We start from the raw sequence: 19,351 nt of genomic DNA on the forward strand, positions 1-19,351 counted from the left end.
AGCGGTGTCAGTCTTGATGGAGACCATCATTGCTGGGAGACTCAAACTGGTGCAAAGCTGAAAGTACTGAGATCCGACAACGGTGGAGAATTTCACTCCAAAGTATTGGAAAAATACTTAACCGATAAGGTTATTGTTGCCAAGAGATCTCTCCCTTATCACCATTTCCAAAACAGAGCAGCTGAACGCTACAACAGGACTGTTTCTGACATGCGCAGGAGCGTACTTTACAACAGCGAACTTGGCCAGGAGTTTTGGGGATACATGTTTACTCTAAACAGGATCCCCAACTGGACAACAAAGGACAAAACTCCATACAAATGCTTTTTCGGAGAAAAGCCGCAACTAGACCGCACTTGGGTTTTTGGCTCTAAAGCATATGTTCTCGTTGCTCTGGAGAAACGGAAGAAGCAAGACCACCGTTGTGGTGAGCGCAATCAACGTGCACAGCGTGCAAAATAGCCAAAAAAACTTAACATTTTTAACATAAACAGGTGTAAATATACTTTATATCATTTTCACAAAGATGTTACATAGTTTTCTCATAAATTTAAGCGCTTTAAAAAGGTATTTTCTGGCTATAAATATAAGAAACACTCAATATATGTAATCCTTCTGAAATAGCCACTTACATATACAAAAGTAGTATAGAAAGAGATTTACAGTAATTTTCTTTACACTTCAATCTAGTATTCACTTCTAAGAATTGTTTAACATCTTTGAGAAGTATTCCAGACTAAAAATCATTCACATATAGAAAAGCCAAGGCTCATATGTAACTACAATTTCATTACATAGTTGTAAATCTTCTAAGATTAAAAGCTAGTCTGATATTGGTTCTTTTGTCTATAAAAGAAGGCCATTTTGGATACTATTTCTCCCCATGCTTGCATTAGATAGTAATATTATAAATTACTAGCATTCATCACACTGATAATTTGAAATTGATAATTTAACTGATAAATTGAAGATAAATTGAAATTGAACCCCCTTGAAAACTTGTAATCCTCAATTCTCTTCGAGCTGCACCATAAGAGCTCATTGATCAGAAGGTATTCAGACGTAGCAACACCAAGAAAGTTAAGAAAGTGCCACATCTTTATTTTTCTTTGTGTTACATTCTCCCAGAGTTATTCCAGAAGGCAGCCCTTCAAGCATTTTATTCCCTTACAAGCTCATCTCCCCGCCGTGAGAAGTTCCACACCGTGCAATTGAACATCTAGTAGTAGGGCACCTCCCGGAGTCCAAGGGTTGGACCTTCTGGATACTGCAATTGAAGAAACTGATCTCATCGGCATGGGCAGACTTTGGCCAAAATGCTCTTCCTACCGTCCAACCAACAGACACCTTGTCATCAAACACCCAATCAACAAAGCCAAAGGATCCCAAACCCGCGGTGACAAATCAACTCCGACTTAAGGCAGCACTCTAGTATGTGTCTCAGCATAGCTGAGGTCGTGAGTTCGACTCTCACCAGACACATCTTCATTTTACAGTCTCTACAGTTTCCACCAGCACCTAGCAGCTTGTTTTGTGTACAGGGCTCTTTGCAAGAGGCAGGCCTCTCCAAGGTTCACGTCCAGTCCCTTGGGTGCCTGTACCCCCTTGTCAATCGGCGCGTTCAGGTATGCGGCTACAAAATTGAAATTGTAGATCGGCCAGTTGTTCTTTGCAGCAATAGTGAGTAGGACCCTCATCAAAGTGAAAGTGGCCGTGGGGGCCAAAGTGCGGGCAAAGTCCGTGCCCTCTTTCTGGTTGAAGCCCTTCGCCACATACCGGGCCTTAACACAGGAAGCTGCGGTCAATGCCTGCCTGCAGGAGTGCTCAGACAGCTCAGGAGAAGTCCCTACAACATTCTGCGCAGCCATGCGCTCCAAGGAGGCCTCTTTCTGGAAGCAAGCAATAAATACGGAGTTAGACAATCTTAACTGAAAGAAGGTCTGGCTGATTTGCAAACTTCCGACGAACCGCCGCAAGCTTGGGGCCCGTTGGGTGTTTGCAAAGAAAACAAATGCCAATGGCTTGATTAAGTAAAAGGCCCAGTATGTGGCGATGTACAAGTGGTGTCAGAAGATACTAAATATAGGCAAGAAGTGGGGTGAGAAAATGAAAGATGATGTCATACTATGCAAGGAGTGCATAAACAAAGCAGGGAAATGTCAGATACAGGGGTAACTCATGCAAGGGGTGCATGAGTGGTGTCAGACTAATGCAAGGAGTGCAGAAATGGGGTCAGAAGACTGCATGCAGCTGCAAGGGGAGCATAAATGAATCAGGGACATGTCAAATACATCAGAAATGGGGTTGGTCCCCTGCATATGCAGTGCAGATAAGAGGGATAGAAAAGAGTATGTGTTTGGCTGGGGCAGAGTATGAGTATACCTGGGAAAGGTGACTTGGGGGGTGTGACAGGTTGATGACTGGGGCTGGCCGTGTCCATGAGGGTCAAAGAGGGTGTAACTTCCAATCCAGCAGGGTTCCAGTGAAGCTTCCAGTGGTGACTAGGGGTAAAATTGGCCGTAGAATCCATTGCCGAGTTCCATTTGGTGTTATCTTGAGGCATAGGGTGATTAAATATATGTGTGAGAAAAAACTTTTGATTTTTCAGTTTTCCGTGTACCACAACGTGTATCTCAACAAGCCCAGCCAGACCGCCTGGGGGGCTTCAAGACCAGCACCAACGTGCGTCCTCTCCCCGTCCACATCCATCTCGGTGGCTCCCATCTGCGTTTCCTGTCCCCTCACAGGCCGCCACCGCTGGCAGAGTCACCACCCCCATCAATATGCCCCTCAACACTGTGCCCACTACCACCCTGGCTAACCTCTGCAAAAAGGTGCGCGCGGCCAAGGGCCAATGTCTGGTGGATGTGGCCTTCTGGGGCGGTAGCCGCTCGTCCTCCTTGTTCTCCACTCCATTCAATTTTTGCGCGAAATTCGAACGGAGACAGAGACTAGTTCTGGCAGGGCTGGGACAGCCCTGCCAGCAAAGCTAAATAGCCAATGACCTTCCTGGATTTTGTTCTGAGTAGATCATTCCACTTGCAACGATCACAATAGCTTTATCTCCTTAGGCTCTATTCTGGTAGCTGCACACACCTGCAGGTACCCGCTCCAGGTACCTGGGTACCCGCCCCTCCTTCCTTGGTGGGTGCCGGGTGCAGGTGCGGGTGCCCAAAATCTGGAGATTTTAAGGAGGGTACCCGGACTTGTTGGTGGCTACCTGGGTACAAGGGGCCATCTTTAGTCAGAACTGTACATGTGATTATGGGTTGTGATCTTCAGGCTGAATCAGGGGGTCTGATTGGTCAGGACAGGATTTTAGTGTAGTCATGCTGTAACCAGGTCACCTGCTGTTGTCATGCAACAAAAATCCACTAGCGCATGCAGCTAGTACCTGCAGGAGTGCCTGCATGTGTACACTGTATGTATGTAAGTGATGATGCAGCTGTATGTAGTTTGCTGTGTATAGAGAATGTCAGCCAGTACCCGGCACCCGCGGGCGGGTATTGCCCGCAGCTGCCAGTTGGTGCCGGATGCGGTGCCAGATGCGGTGCCGGGTGCCTGTTTTTTTGCAAAAAGCGGTGCGGTACCCGGGTACCGCCCCCAAGTACCTGTTGGGATTTGGACTGAGTACCGCAGCACAAGGAAGCAAAAGATGAGCCTGTGGGCTTGAGAGAGAGGGCAGTGAGGGTTGAGGGCTCACCGGATCGGCTCAGGATGGAGGCGCGGAAAAAATGAGGAAGAACCGATGGATTGATTTCTGTGTACTAGGCTATGTATATATAGACTAAGTACATGATATCAACTTGTGGTTGAGAACTATAATGAATATGAAAAGAAATGAATAGAAACATCTGGAACTCTCAACAGGCATATCACAAGAGAAACTTATCTGTCACACACACAGAGCACGCACACATCATAGGATAAGAGGCATAGAGGAAAGCTTGACGATCTAATCTTGGCAGGGACAAAGTCAAAATGGCAAGTACAGAATAGCAGGCATGACCACAAGATACTATCAGACCAATGATGGGAGAGTGCATAAGATGAGATGGAAAAGAATCAACTGGAGTCCGGAGGTACAGAAAAGGGAAAGGAAATGAGGCAGAAGAGAGGAGTCCAGGAGGACAAAATCCAACAGTACCGCTTTCCCCCAACGGGTTAATCGGTTAACCCTTGGACCCCCGGCCCTTACCCCGCTTTGAGCTGCCCTCAATTACTGAAAATAGACCAGTCATGGGCCAGGACAGGTCATCAAGGACGGCCCTGGTGCAATCATCGAGGGGAGTAACAACTCCCCTTGATGAAAAGTGTGTACTGGTCGTTGGGGGAGTACCCTCGATGACAATGACCAACCTGTTTGATGACCGGAACAGGTTGGTCATTGCTGTTCTGGTCATTGAGAGATCCTCCCCTTGATGACCAACCTGTTTCGGTCATTGAGGGGAGGAACTTATGATGACACATCCATTTCGGTCATCAAGGACTCCCCTTGATGATCTCTTTGATGAAAAAAGCCGGCGGGTACCGCTGGTACCCGCCTAAAAGACCCGTGGTACCCGCCAGGCGGTGCCGGATGCGGTGCTGGGTGCCCATTTTTGGCAAAAACTGCGCGGGTACCGGCGGTGTAAATGGTACCCTGGTCCGTTTTGACATTCTCTAGCTGTGTATGTAGCTATGTATGTGACCATGTGTGTAAAATAAGTGTTGTAAATGTGGTTTGTGTAAATGATTGAGGTTGTAAGGGGTGTTGTGAGTGTGTAAGACTCAGAGTATGTAACTTCTGAGTGAGTGCCCTTATGAGTGTTCTGTAAGTCAAGACTATGGGTGAATTTTTCCCTAGAATCTGAATCTTGAGGAGTATCAAGTGATTTATAAGAGGAAAAGGGAGATTAAGAGTGAAACTAATAGAAATAGAAAAGAAAATCAGAAAATTTTGATTTTGGTACATGTGATACCATATAAAGCATACCACAACATGATGTGGCTTGGTTGGGGATTTCTGGGTTCCTGTGTTTGTCCATTACTGGAGCGTAGTGGGAAGTTTTAAGTTCTGTAAAATTCTGAAGGCGTAACCCCCCATAAGTGCTGGTGGTGTAACTGCCTTGGTTCTGTTGCCACTGCCTGAAAGGGTCTTGTATGTCCCAATGAGCTATCAGGTGAAACACCACAAAGTGAGGAGGCAACACTTTGATCCAAAACCCCATCCACATCCGGATGTCCAAGGACCTTTGGCCAGAAAGGAGAAACTAAAGGAACTGCTAGCTCTGGCCCCCCCTGTCTACCCAAAAGGATAAAAGACAGGCCCATCTTCATCCCTCCTTCTCCCCATTGCTCTAAACCTCTGAACCAGAAGCAAATGCTCTAATTGGCCTATACTTTTCTCCTTTTTTGTTTTCAATTTTTTCGCCACCACCCGCCCACCCTGGTTCTGAAGTCGTACCCCCTCGCCCTTGTGGCAAGATATTTTGTTTTTATAAAGGTGTTCTCTTCCGGACCCAAGCAATGCAGCTCCTACCTTGTCTCAAGATCAGGCTGATGTCCAGCTCACGTCCTCCGGGAGGAAGCACCTTACCCCCAACCCTCACTCGGCTATCTTGGGAAGCAGTGTATGTGCTCTTCTGGTTTAGCCTAGGCATCTGGAAGTCAACCAGCGCTGAAAAATTAAAACAATTGAGACCAGTGGAGGACTTCCCGTTGGGAGCCTCCCAGATCTCAATTTACACACCCAAATTCTTAATTTTTGACAAAAAGAGAAGTGTTTTCCCAACCCTACAGTTCATTAATTTCATGTGCACTGGTTGATTTTTTGATAGGTGTCTTAATTTAGGATTTAGAGGGGCATATAGAGCTCGTTAAATGACAACGGGAAGTCATCCAGTGTCCTTGCTCAAGAGGTGAACCTATGTTTGCCTCCCTTGTGAAGTGATAACCCAGACATTGCAGCATCATCCTGTGGGTATGAGCCTAGATAAGTGTCCATAGGGCACAAGGCTTACATAGCCCAGTACAATTGGTGCACTGTCACACTGCAAGAGTGTCACGGATCACTTCTTTCTTTATGGGTATTTTTTAACATTGTATATTCATTGTGCTTGACCCACAACTTGACCTACTTGCACTTAGTCTATTTATATCAGCTAGTTACAATTAAATCAAGCTCATTTGTTCTCCTTCTCAATCCTGAGTCAGGTATCTCCAGCGCCCCATCCTGAGCCTCTTGAGTCCATTCAACGTCTCTCTCTCCTCCTTCCCTGAATTCATCAAGACTGAAATTTCTTCAGCTTCCAAGGTCCTGCTGCAGCCCCTTGTTGGCCCCAAAGTCCAGTATCTGCCTGCTACTGGGCTAGTCTTCCCCATCAGCACATAAATCTGGATTAAACTTCTGCTCTCATATGCTCTGTGCCAATTTGGGAAGCCTTATCAGGCTTTATCATTTCTACAAGCACTCATCAGGAAGGAATTGACAGAAGAACTATTGGATGACTTCCTGTTAAAACTAACAATGCATTTTGCAGACGCTTGACAGAAAATGATTGACTGGGGCAGGCTTTGAACCAGCAACCTTAGCTTGAAGCTAAGACACTATACTAGAAGTGCTGCCTTTACCAACTAGGCTACCAAGTCCATGCCTGATGTGTTGATTTTGAACACTGAGGATTACAACATTTCAACACTTCCCATCAAGATCTGCAGCCCTCCCAGAATTGAACTAGATCCCTAGAAGCTTTATTTCCTGGCAAAAATCTAGACTTTTTGGGTCTAAACCGGTGAGACTATAAAGAACTAAGAGCAAGGTTCATGACACTGCAGGTTCTCTGAGAGATATGAAAGAAAAGAGAGAATGGTCAAGTCTGACGGATAAGGATAGCAGAAAAAGGTGGACAATTTGTAGGTAACACAAGCAGAAGTCTTTTTGAAAAGAGTACTGAAAGTAAGGATTGGAAATTTTCTTGTTAACTTTTTTAAGGAAATTGGTGAGAGAAAGAGAATGATGAGAAAATTAGAGGATCAGAATTAGGTAGCCGGAAGATAGCAACAGGTAGATTATGTGAGATCAGATGCTAGTCAGAAAACCAAATGCAAGGTTAAAAAGCTAGTAGAATCTAGATGCTGTGTTTGTGGAAAGTGGATGAGGAGCAGAGTCAACTTTAGTCAGGCAATGGTTTCAGTGGCGGGTTACTTGGGAGAATATTTGAATCCACTCAATGGAAGTTCACTGGGATTGACAAGTGGCTCCAAGTCGTAGAGGGGTTTGTATCCAATCCAAAAAGTTTACACCCAGCCGTTGATGATTTGAGAAATTCAGGCTTGAGGGTCCAGACAGTGATATGTAGATATGTGCTGGTCAGACAAGCTGGAAGTAGTGATATGCAGATATATCTTCAAGCTCAAGAGGAATGAGTAAAAAATGTGGTTATTATTTTTGTCTCTTCTGAAAGTCTGGGGAACAATAGAATCCAGCAAGTACAAATTATAAGTTCTATCATACAAGTTTCACTAGATAGAAGCATAAAGCACATGTTCATAACAAGAGAGGTGAAAGTGAAAAAGATGTGAAACTTGTTAATCAAGTGAAACAGATGTGGAACTTGGGGTGAATGCAGATGGTGTAGTAAAACCTGATACAACTATTGAAGGGGTAGAAAGGTTTTACTTGCCAGCTGACAAATGGCCTCCTTTTATAGGCAAAGATCACTGTACTAACAGGTTTGAGAGTCCACCAAAATGGGATTCCTATCTTGCTGATAATTTCAGGGTTCAGGAAGTATATTTGCCACACCTGGCCATGTGTCAGGGTTAGAGGCTGAAATGTTGCTGGTCAAAGATGTGGTCTGGAGAGTATTTTGGTATACATGATCAGTTTTGGGACACGGCTGGTTTGATGACTGGACAACAGAACGTGCTTGCCTGAGAAGGGAACTTACAGTTAGAAATTTTTCCGCACCATGTTTCACACTCTGAAAAAACTAACATCTTTGGGGGTCCCAGTGGCAGATTGCAGGGCAAGTACTCCAGTACACACAGAGGATTGAGGAAAATATTTGCATATGGCCTCAAAATATGCAAACTCTGGATAACCAACACTGGATGACTTCCTGTTGTCATTTAGAGAGCTCTATACGCCCCTCTAAATCCTAAATTAAGACAGCTATCAAAAAATCAACCAGTGCACATGAAATTAATGAACTGTAAGGTTAGGAAAACATTTCCCTTTTTGTCAAAAATTAAGAATTCAGGTGTGTAAATTGAGATCTGGGAGGCTCCCAGACTCAACGGGGAGGTCCTCCACTCAATGGCTACCCTATTTCATCAGCTCCACAAGACCCAATAACCCCTTCATAGGGTGTTCTAATCTGGGATTTAAGAGGGGTATCTAGAGGCCTGTAAAGGGTGATGGGAAGTCCTCCACTAGACTTAAATACATTTACCAATGTGACAGAGCATATAGGCAGATATATGATTTTGACTTTGAGGAATGAAAATCGACATCTTGTTTGAGTATACTCTAACATTCATTTAAAAAGCATGATGTCTAATTTCAAGTCTGTCACATATTCTCCTCAGGTGTGTAAATTCCCCAAAGAAGATTCGCTCGGCCGCCCATACAAGGCCCATGTGCCAGCCGGTAGGAGCTCCGCGTACCGCTGTCTAGATCGCCGAAGGGGACTCCCTCTGGACGAACTGGAACTACTACAACTTGCAAGTTTTCAGAGGGGTCATCTTTGGATACCTGGTCAAAATCCCACTGGGTCGCAAGAAACAATTCCTACCCGGATACTAGAGAATATGTTGGCCGGTCCCTGTTGCAAGGTACCGGGTGCCGCTTGGCGGTGCCGAGTGCAATACTTACTACTAGGTACTGTCAGGTTGTGGTTCTGCTACTCTTAGCTTTATCATGCCTGCTGGTGTCACTCATTCATGACCTGTCATTTACAGGTCTTACCCTCAATTAGGGATCTTCATGTGACACCAGTGGATGTTCATTCACCCACCTGCAGCTGTTCATATCCAAGCGTCCTTAGTACAGTGGTTAGTACACTTGACATGGATATAAGAGACATGGGTTCAACTCCCATAGGACACATAATATTTTATGGAGATTCATGTTGAGTTGTCTGTTAGTCTGCTACCATGATGTATCACCACAGTATGGAGGGCTGTCGGATTGACCCATGAGCACTACCAACCAACCACCCAGCTGGCAGCCACAAGCGTCTGTAGCCTAGTTGGTAAAGGCAGCACTCTAGTATGTGTTTCAGCATAGCTGAGGTCGTGAGTTCGACTCTCACCAGACACATCTTCATTTTACAGTCTCTACAATTCACAGGTACATGGCTTGGGTCAAAAAAAAGCAGGTGCCCGGTTGGCAACCGGCACCCTGGTCCAAATTGACATTTTATACCGGAGACCCGATGCAAGTCTCTTTGAGGGACAGGAGTTTCTCTTCCCTGCTCAAGTGTCACCCCATCCATCAAATCTGCGTCGATGATTTGCTCTCGACGACCCACTAAAAGATGTAACATTTCACCGGGGAAGAATCACCCTTGGCCAAGCTACCCCTTTTACTAGTTGGTCAAGGAGGATTCCCTTTCGGAGACCTAGTATCATACTGACCGTCGTGTAGTTCGTTATCTGTGAACACGTTATCTGTGAACAGTAGATAAGAGGGGACATGAGGTTGATGAACCCCAATTTGCCCCGGGATTTTGAACTATATGAGAATGGATGCTGAAAGTAAAACCAGAATATCAAACGTCAAAGGTGAGTAATGAGTACTGAAATTATAACGAGAATAATAACAAAACCAAAATCATCGAGGTGGTAATCAAATGCGCGCACAACACCGTTGAAGGAAAACCCGGATGATTTGACTCAGCTGAAGATATTAAAGAAACCCTCAAAATAAAAATAAGGATGTATTGAAATAACCCGGAAGTTAAGCTGGGAGTCATTGTGATAAGCTGGAACTAAGTCATTGACGTCATTTTTGTCAACCGTCATACCTCATCAGTGGAATATGTATTCCACAGCATGGTCGAAGATCAGAGCGCACCAGCTCCCCGCCACCTTCAGAGTTCCCTGATGTTCAAGAAAGAGGTTCCCTTCCTGGAGCACAGACCGGTACCATGATGATGAAAGTGACCCACCATCGACAACTGTAATTTGACTGTGCCGACCCATATGGCATGATATTGATCTAACCGTTGAGCTTTCAACTCTGTCGGACGATTTTTCTCGGCTTTCTAAAGTCTAGATTAGGAGCCATATAAACATAAATATCTTATATTCCTTTCGTGTTCCACGACGGTTACAGGGGGGATCTCTAGATCCCGCATCGGAGACTCTAAACCCTTAGAGCCCAATCTGTTGGGAGGTCAATAGTGAGCTGGTCAGAAAAATCGATTTCCATTTTCATAGCTGCCGTCCCACAGGACTACATGCATATAGACACCATGACCAGCGAGGTGCACGTTGTGACGTCAGATGATGGGCCAGCCATCTTATTATCTGTCGGCTCTCACAGATGCACGCATATCACCATGGAATACCCTAGGCAGAGAGTTGGGCGATTCCTGAATGCTCCTCAAGATGCACTGATGTAACGATGCTTCTGGTCTGCTTGCTCCGCCAACGTGATGAAGTCCCACTATTCTAACCTAGCTGCATTTGGCATTCTGAAATATCATAATACGAATGCACGGCAGAATCCTTATCGGTCAACCTCGCTCCCCGTCGGGTCCAATATGCGACATATCTCTGGGCCAGCTTGCCAGATGTCGGCTGACTTGAAGCGCGCATTTTTATTTCCTCCGCATGAGACCTGAGTTATAGAAGGGTCTGCATCTCCTGAGCATTGGCGTGCAGCGAAAATTCACTGTGCATCCGCATGTAGAAGTTTGTACCTTTTGTGCCTCAGCTGTCCTAGCATCCTGTACAGCCGCGAGGCTCTACCTGATGGGCTGATTAGCTCAGGCTAATTGTCAGTTCCAAGAAAAGTCTTTACCGAAATAAGATGCCCTGAGCTATTTGAGATACGAAGCAAACGTTTCCCACCTCTTTTGACTTTGAAGATGGTAGAACTTATGAGCCTGCCCCCTTCTCAAACCGGATCAAAAATCATGAATCGTCAGGCGCCAAGCTGATCTTGGGAAAGGCATGCATAATGGTAGAATCATCATCAAAAAACACCCGAGGCAAAACAGTGAGGCTTCATGAGGCTTCATGTCAACAAATTCATCTATCTTGCCACCTACGACAGATAAATAAATGAAGAATTTCTAGATGAAGTATCACTTCGCCTATTTTGCCATTAGGCCGAAGCACAGCATGGCTGTCACGTGAACAAGCCGACAGCGATAAATTTTAGTCAAACCGCCTTCCATCTGTAGGCAGTAAAATCGCATGGGGTAAAGCAGTCGACCTGGATCGGGGGAAATTGCATCAATCTCCTCGTGTCCACATTGCGAAGCAAAATTGGCACATTGACATCTGCTTCTCTCTGTTTGTGGTGGCATGGGTGTATCAGAGTGGTCACCTTCAACGTGTTGACGCCACCTTTAGTGGAACTGGGTCCTGGGAGCTGATTGACATCAATTGACACCATCTCCGACGAGAAGGAGCATTATGTGAGGATGACATATTTCCATTAATACCAAAAGGCAAGTCAACTCATATTGACCTACGAAACTATGTGGATCACTCTATCTGTCTTCTTGTCTCCAATTTTTATCAAGCCCAAGTGTGCATCAAAACGCAGAATCTTGAGTTGCGAGTGACCGGAATTCTAAACACGTGACAAAAATGTGAAAACAATTGTGCCTTATGTCCCCCAGACCACTTGTGATGCCATCGCTGTTCATACATGGATAGCTATTAGTGGCAGCGCAGCAAGTTAAATGGCCCTCTTTTCGTCGATGACCTGTTTTTCTCACGCCCAGCTATCATCTGCGCAGCTACCATTTTGTTCTTTCTGGAGGATGAAAAATTGTCCCGAGGATCATCTTTCGGGTAAAGTGATAGATTATAGATATTACAACATATGCACCCCAGCTGCAAGTCAGGCCGCTCTTGGACCCTTCCCCCATTGATACATAATCAAAGTAATCCAGGGTTGTAAGGGGTCGGGTAATCGGGCACGCCGAAACTTTCGGCCTCTCTCAGCATAAGTTGTAGTCGGTTTTGGTGCCCGAGCTTGGAAAAACGCTTGGGAACTTACCCCAGCCATCAGAAGATTGAATTTCTATCAAGCAAAGTTTTTGCACATTTGCTGGAAGCGGCAAAGGTTAATAACCCTGGTTGTCCACGTGTTCGAAGGCCCTCGTAAGATTGAATATCTACAAGAAACACCACGAAAGAAAGGGAAAAAAAGACAGCAAGATGGGATCTGAGAACACCGTGAGCTTACAGACTGGCGCCGTATGTTTACTCCTGATCATGTAAAATATGTGAGATGGCACCACATCCAACCACCTTCCCCCTTCTGCTATCTCTGATAGGAACTTCTCAGAACACCTTAGTTTGGCTCGTGCTGTCAGCTACAACCATCCAAAATCATCATCAGAGACATATTTGACATCCACAAGCCCCTTCCCCTGGTGTCCGGTGACGACTGTCTTGTCGATCCCGTAGTTGCTGTATACATACTTGGGACCGCTCGGCTTTTTTTCTCTTCCTCATGGCTTGTGTATGTCCAGATATGTGTATACACAAAATCGAAATAGACTTCTTTTTAGCTGGGTGATGCTGATAGGCTCGTTTTACCATTAGATAGCTATCTCTGTCAAACTCCTCTGCGCGCTTCTCCTCTTCTGCCACGGCCCAACCCGGAGGGAAGAGAGATGGGATAGTGATGTGGTTGGCCACACATACATGTGTGGATGTGCTAAAATTTGTTTGTGGAAAGAGGTAATCTTTGATTGGGGCGATCTGTAGGTGCGGCCACTCAAGATATAAAAGCGCTTGCCTCTGCACATCTGCTGAGCTTGTCACTCACGCCCCCCTCAACAACCGAGCTGCATTACTATACATACATTCTCAATTCACTGGGCAATTTCTCTTGTTCAGTTGATTTCCTCTACCTGTTTCTCGGCTGCATTATTAAATAGCTTCTCCTAACTCCATACGTTTAAGGACTGTTTGATTAGTCGTGTTTCGTGATGCTTCAAGGTATGATTCAATTCTGCTAGACCGCCCTATCTCCTCTTGGGACCTTCGTGTCATCCCTCCCGGCCCCCCCATCATATTCTCCATTCACATTGATCTATCCTGCGGGATAATGATCTGGCATGAGCTCCAGGAAAACACTTTATCGATGTATTACTACACCGGAAGTCGACCGGGCTGACCTTGCTTGATTGACAAAAATGCATCGAGTAACTCGTGCAGTCAACGTTCTCAACTCAGCCGCTATCATTTTTATAAGGGTTTACTCTTTTATATGTCGCTGACATTTTCTTGCACCTTGCATTGAACCTGTTTCCAAAAAAAAGACCCGATATGTGTGATTGGTAGACCACTTGGGCGCCTATCGGCCAAATCGCAGGCTGCTTTTTGCGGTCTTTCCAGGGGCAATTTACAGCCAAGCAATTCACCAGCGGCCGCCTCAATTCCTCCGCCGCAAGTGATCAAGGTGGTTCACGAAAAATTCGACGAGACACCTTTGGCTACGGAAGGAAGCTGGGCCGGCTTTGTACGAACAGGCTTTGCATGCCTCCGTTTAGCCAGACTTCATACTCTGATGGGTTCGCTAAATAAACCTTTCTCTGCTCGCGAATAAAGTCAATGTCACGAGTTTCTGATTGTATTTTCATCTTATCTGTCCACAGCGTGGGCCATCTTTCCCGCACCCGCCATTTACACCATCGTGCTTTATCATTCAAGCACTGCAGCCATGGCTCTGGATGCATCGGAGAAAATTCTTGGATGTATGCGACTATCAGTGGTGATGTTCTTGTGTGTATTGAGGTGAGGATTCTCAGATTATCTACAGGAAGTTTATCCAGGGGTGGATATAGAGCGCTCCACCATCTCTACAGTCACAACATCCAAAGCTAACAACCTTTTTCAATCGATATCTAGTTACCGTGCTGCAGGACTCGCGTGGGACGTAAGTCAATTCACAATCTCACCACTCTGGCTCTCTGTTCTCTGTATAATCCCAGCTTGAATGTCCCTGAACAGCCGCGACTTTCGATAAGTCTTTTTCGGAGAAATGTGATGTTTACCAAATGTGTATCTTGTGACAGGACCTTATTGATCGAGATTTTGATGCTCAAGTCACGCGATCTATGTCTCGACCTCTTCCGGCTGGTGACATATCTGGTTAGATTTCAACTTTCTTTTAATCTTCAATGGTGGCTACCTTCGGCGAGTAATTTGTAGAAGAAGCTGAATTGGATTGTGCTGTTCTCTTAGTCGATGGTGCTTTACTCTACATTATTTTCCAAATCGGCTGCACCATCACCTTAATCCAAGCTCTTACCGGCCCCGAAGTGTAAGCTCACCTCATCTGGATTGCTAGTGGATTGCTAGATACACTGGTTGGCGCTATGGTCACTAATTTCGCATGTTTCTTATGTGGTATATAGCTTTGCCAGCTTTATAGTTTCTGGAGCACTTTTTGGAATTTACCCATATCTCAAGGTACGCGTCACTAGCCTACTAACCAAATCGTAAAATTTCTCAGCATTCATAAGCTGATACAGATGTGCAATGATGACAGCGCTGGACAAATTACACACAAATCTTTGGCGCACTGTTGATTGCCATGGGGGTAACCCAGGGATGGCTTGCATGTGCAACTCTGTACAACCCAGTCCCTGGATCCATTCCCGGTTGGGCCCATGCCCTCGCTATCATTCGGAGAGATTGGGTACAGCTGCTTCCTATTTTCTTGATGGAGTTCACCTACGGTTAGTTTTAAGCCCCCAGACTAGCTTTCAAGCCTGATTTCAAGCTGACAATCATCTGTCTTCGATTTTAACAAATCCTTACTGACCGCTTTCTACTAGAACTCGCACATGAACTCATATACGGCTGCCAGGTAGGTAGAAAACAACAGTAAATCCGCCATGGGTGTTGGGGCGATCACTGAAACTTATTTTTTATAGGATACCGCTGAAGACATCATGATTGGATTGCACTCACTATCGATCCTGTGTGGCTATGAGCACAGTCGAACTCTTGGTACTTCTCTCATGGGCCTTTTCTGCGGCTTTCTTGCTTATTGTGGCAGAAATGCCAATGTGATCGGATGGCAAGCTTGCGTAATCCCTCCTGTGATGCTAGTTTACCGGACGAGCAAGTTAGATCTCTCCACACCGGCTTCGTGTGGAAAATGGGCTGGCGGCGCAATCAAAGTAAGAAAAAGTCGATAATATTTATAATGTCTCGTCAGCGAAATTCTTTGCTGATTTTGAAAAACTTCTGCCAGGTGAAAGTTGTGGTAACGCTCGCATTGATGCTCTGTTTTGTCCAAAAGGAGATGAACTTGCTGGAGCTAATCAGGAGCAGTTTAGTTCACCTTGCGAAGCACGCGGCACTCCCATGATTTTCACCACAAACCCCTTCCACTTATGAGTCATCGTTAATACCTTGCAACCACCTTACTTACTTTTAATCATGCAATGCGGCTCTCAGTGTCTTTCGAACATAATCATACCCAGGATTGTAGCCCCTGTTCTATCTCTTTACGTATCTGCTCAAGATCCTCTGTCACATATAACGTCTCTCCACTTGTAAACTACCTCACATCTTCAATGGTTGTGCTTGAGTCGTGAATCTAATCTATATCGTTTTTGATTTCTCAGCATGAATGTATGTGATGATCCTCCAGTCTCAGGTCTCCGGTTTGTGACGCCAATCAATTGTCCTTCAAACTCAAACCAGACTTGCATGTTTCGGTACCTTAAGGCAATTTTTGGCCTGAATTAAAACTCCCAACTCCATTAATGTGTCAAGAGTCTCAAGATGTGCTCACCACATGTGATTTCCCAGATAATCATGCTCGGAGTGAGCTTGTAGTCCCAAATTTAAGGAACTTGATTGGATAAGCCGAGTATTTCAAAATGAAATCGAAACAAGAAAATCAATCAAAACTTGTCGGTGACTTAATGTAGTGTTTAAGGCAATCCGTTTCCCAGATGATTGTCCGCGCCGCCCGGAAGTGCGCACCATGGTGCACTTCAAAAGAATCTCATTGGCAACCAGGTAGTAAATCTCTAAACGAGTTCTTCTTTGAAAAAAGGTGAGCACATTACAATCAGTAGCATCACTTCGTATTTTGGAGATTGAAATTAGTCGCTTCACCAAATTGGAGTTCTTTGAAATCAAGGGAGCCTTCACATGGACCTCACATTCTGAGTGTGTGAGCAGAGGGAATAATTGGTAATATACAACGTCAGATTAGTAAAGGTGACGTACCAAGTTCTATCAAGTGTGGAAACAGGATTAGCATTGTGCCAAGACCTGTGGAGACCGGGTGAGCGGAAGCCCGTTTCCATAGAACCATTGTAAATTGCGTGCAATTTACTTTGTTGCAATGGCAAAGAATTTGACTCGGTGTAATTAACAAATTATGTCTGGGAGCGGCTAGGAAACAAAGAACATTCTTCTGAGCCACGGATGCCTCCTCTGCTGCAGAGCAGATGAGGTGCCAGGAGTACGTAGCAAGTGTCAGTCAGCGGCCTTCAGGGGCAAGCGTCAATGGCTTTTGAGGATAAAAGGAGGGCAATCTGGGAGGGTTTTGAAGTTCCTCATCTCAGTCTCAGCCTTCTCAGCTTCAGTCATAGTAACAGTTACATCTCCTTCTGGCAAGGAAAACAACATCAAGAATTTCAATTATATCTTATCTCTATTATTTACAACTTGACTTTGTTTGAGGTGTGTACACAGATATTGTGAATAGAATAGCTTGTTCATGAAACCCACTACTATTGATTGGTCGCTAAAGCAAGACATTTTATTTTTTCTCATTGAATTTGTTAGATTTATCCAGCCGTTTTGCAGTTTCTTCCAATTGATTTGGTGCTTCAAATAACCATTCTTATTCTCCAGGTTAGCATTCCTGGTTCTTGTCAAAATTTAGGACGGTATAGCTGACTTTTGCAGCCAAAATTGAATCCAGAACCCATTGCAATCATGCATCTAGTCCAATTATCACTTTTCATTGCCGTGGCGGTGCTTATAGCAGCACAACGCGTTGAAGGGTTAAATGAATCGGAGATGATTCCAACCAGTAATCAGCTCATCCAAGTCAACAAAAAGCCTGAAATTGCTCCGCATTCTCATGAAAAGAGAACACTAGAGAAACGACGTAAGAAGAAAAAAGGAGGCAAGAAGAACAAATTTTAATGAAATTACCAAGTTGTACTTTTCCAATATTAATATATCTTAGGAAATCTGTCTACTGTCCTTCAATTTCTTCATTCTAAATCTGAATCTCCTTCATTTTCTCCACCCCCAATCCAACTTTCCTTAATGCTCTCCATTCTGAATCTGCTAGATCAAATTCATCTTACTTCTACACTTGTTTTGATGCCCAATATTTGTGGATTGGGCTTCTGAGTTGTCATTAACCAGGGAATGGCTGCTATCTTTTTACAAATTGACGACAACACATAGAACAACATTAAAAACCTGTTTTTATCTCATACATGATAAGGTTCAGTTGGTAGGAGCAATGATTTTTTGAAAGGCTTGGCAATCTTTTATGTGGAAGTAGGTACATTTTATAAACTGAAAGGAATAGGAATTGCTTATGACACACTCAGGAACCCAGCATTCAGCTACATGTCCATCCTATTCAAACATTTGTCTCACAATCAAGTATACTCACTGGCAAATCCTACTAACATGTGAGGAACTGGTACTATCCAGCAGGTCACACTAATCAATTAGCAAGGCACTGGAAATGGATTGGGATTGCTCAAATAATTTATAGAGATCATTGTTGGGAATCACACCAACATGATGTAAGGAGTGGAATCTCCTTCACTGTTGAAGTGGCTTGAAAGGGGCACAAGGGCACAGTTTCTATGACCAGGGACTGTATTTCAGAATGAGCGGGAGCTAGCTCAGAGAGATGTGTCAGTCTACAGGGATCTCTGCTGAGCTAGGGAAGGAACAGGCTGAGACTAAGTACCGGTGGATTATGTAATCTAACAATGATAATTGTGACAGCTTTGTGAGACCCCAAAGGAGGGGGCTTACACATGAGTATTGAATCCCTTGGGATTTTAGATAGATTTATCTGACCAAGTTTTTAGGCAGTACTAATCCAATAATTCTATGTAAGATACATCACTGATAAATCCAAGCTCAACCCCAACACCTTTGGTTGCCTTCCAGATGGGGTAAGGGCTCTCTTGAAAGGAAAAATCAACAGTTTTGACCCTATTAATTCACAACTGATCAGCAAGTAATTTGATTTTATCATGAGGGGGGGGACATATAACCTATTCCAATCAAAATCCCTGCAAAATTTTGCTGTTTGCTAATGTGACCATGTACCTTCCCAAGCCCACAGCTCAATGTTTTTCTCATATAGTGGTTTGTTAAATCTTGGTGAATGATCTCCCTTTGACTTCCTTCTCAGTCATATTTTGTTTCTCATGATTTAATTTGAATATATTTTCAGGTCCCAGTTATACATTTTCCTACTCAGTAAGGGTGTTCAAAGTTGAAATCATAAAATTTTCAATGCATAAAATCATAAAATTATAAGCTCTCAAGTGATGATTTCATATGTACCATTCTAGAAATGTTGCTCTAATTTGAGTGCTTGGGTGCAACATATTTTTTTCAGCTTAGAATTTTATGATTTTATGGTGTTATGATTTTATGCAAGTCAACTTTGAACACCCTAAGTGGCACAAATGAAAATTTGTTTCTGAAGGATAAAACTCTTCATTAGGTTTGAATTGGAAAAAATTCAGCCTCAGAGGTCTATTATAAATATAAGAGCAGATGCACAGGGAGGAGTACCAACAGTGGGCCACTACACTACATTAAACTACAGGGTCACTTAGCATTATCATAGCAGCTCTAAAAGCAACCTATTTTTTTCTGTAGTGTTAGCGCGCGGCTAATTCTGCTAAGCTGTGTTACTCTAGGCTCAAGTGCTTTTAGTGGCAAAAAGGCTAAAAAAATTGCTGTAGAGCCACTTACTGGGAACCTTTTTAAGCTCTGTTCATTTAGCTTTAGCGTAGATCCTGCGGAATTGCACTAATGCTACACTAAAATTTAGCCAAATTCTGATATTTTATGCTAGAGATGGCACTTGGGTACCCGGCACCCGCCAGCAGGTACCCAGAAAACCCGCTCAGCACCCGCCAGCGGGTGTGGG

At 44.3% G+C, this 19,351-nt stretch overlaps 2 protein-coding genes across 2 annotated transcripts; both read left to right on the forward strand.

Annotated features, from left to right (window-relative positions):
* Positions 1-13,744: 13,744 nt before the first annotated feature.
* Positions 13,745-15,556, forward strand: PtA15_15A434 (uncharacterized protein; the record flags this gene model as incomplete). The annotated part of the gene is made up of 10 exons (XM_053163639.1): positions 13,745-13,748; positions 13,833-13,971; positions 14,086-14,113; positions 14,253-14,328; positions 14,422-14,500; positions 14,595-14,649; positions 14,729-14,918; positions 15,018-15,049; positions 15,117-15,365; positions 15,440-15,556. The coding sequence occupies 10 exons, from the start codon at positions 13,745-13,747 to the stop codon at positions 15,554-15,556; spliced, it is 969 nt and encodes a 322-aa protein (XP_053027594.1).
* A 1,589-nt stretch (positions 15,557-17,145) lies between these two features.
* On the forward strand, positions 17,146-17,358 carry PtA15_15A435 (uncharacterized protein; the record flags this gene model as incomplete). The annotated part of the gene is made up of 1 exon (XM_053163640.1): positions 17,146-17,358. One exon carries the CDS (start codon positions 17,146-17,148, stop codon positions 17,356-17,358), a length of 213 nt encoding a protein of 70 aa, XP_053027595.1.
* Positions 17,359-19,351: the final 1,993 nt, after the last annotated feature.

Source organism: Puccinia triticina, chromosome 15A (genome assembly GCF_026914185.1).
Source record: "Puccinia triticina chromosome 15A, complete sequence".
Lineage (NCBI taxonomy): Eukaryota > Fungi > Basidiomycota > Pucciniomycetes > Pucciniales > Pucciniaceae > Puccinia > Puccinia triticina.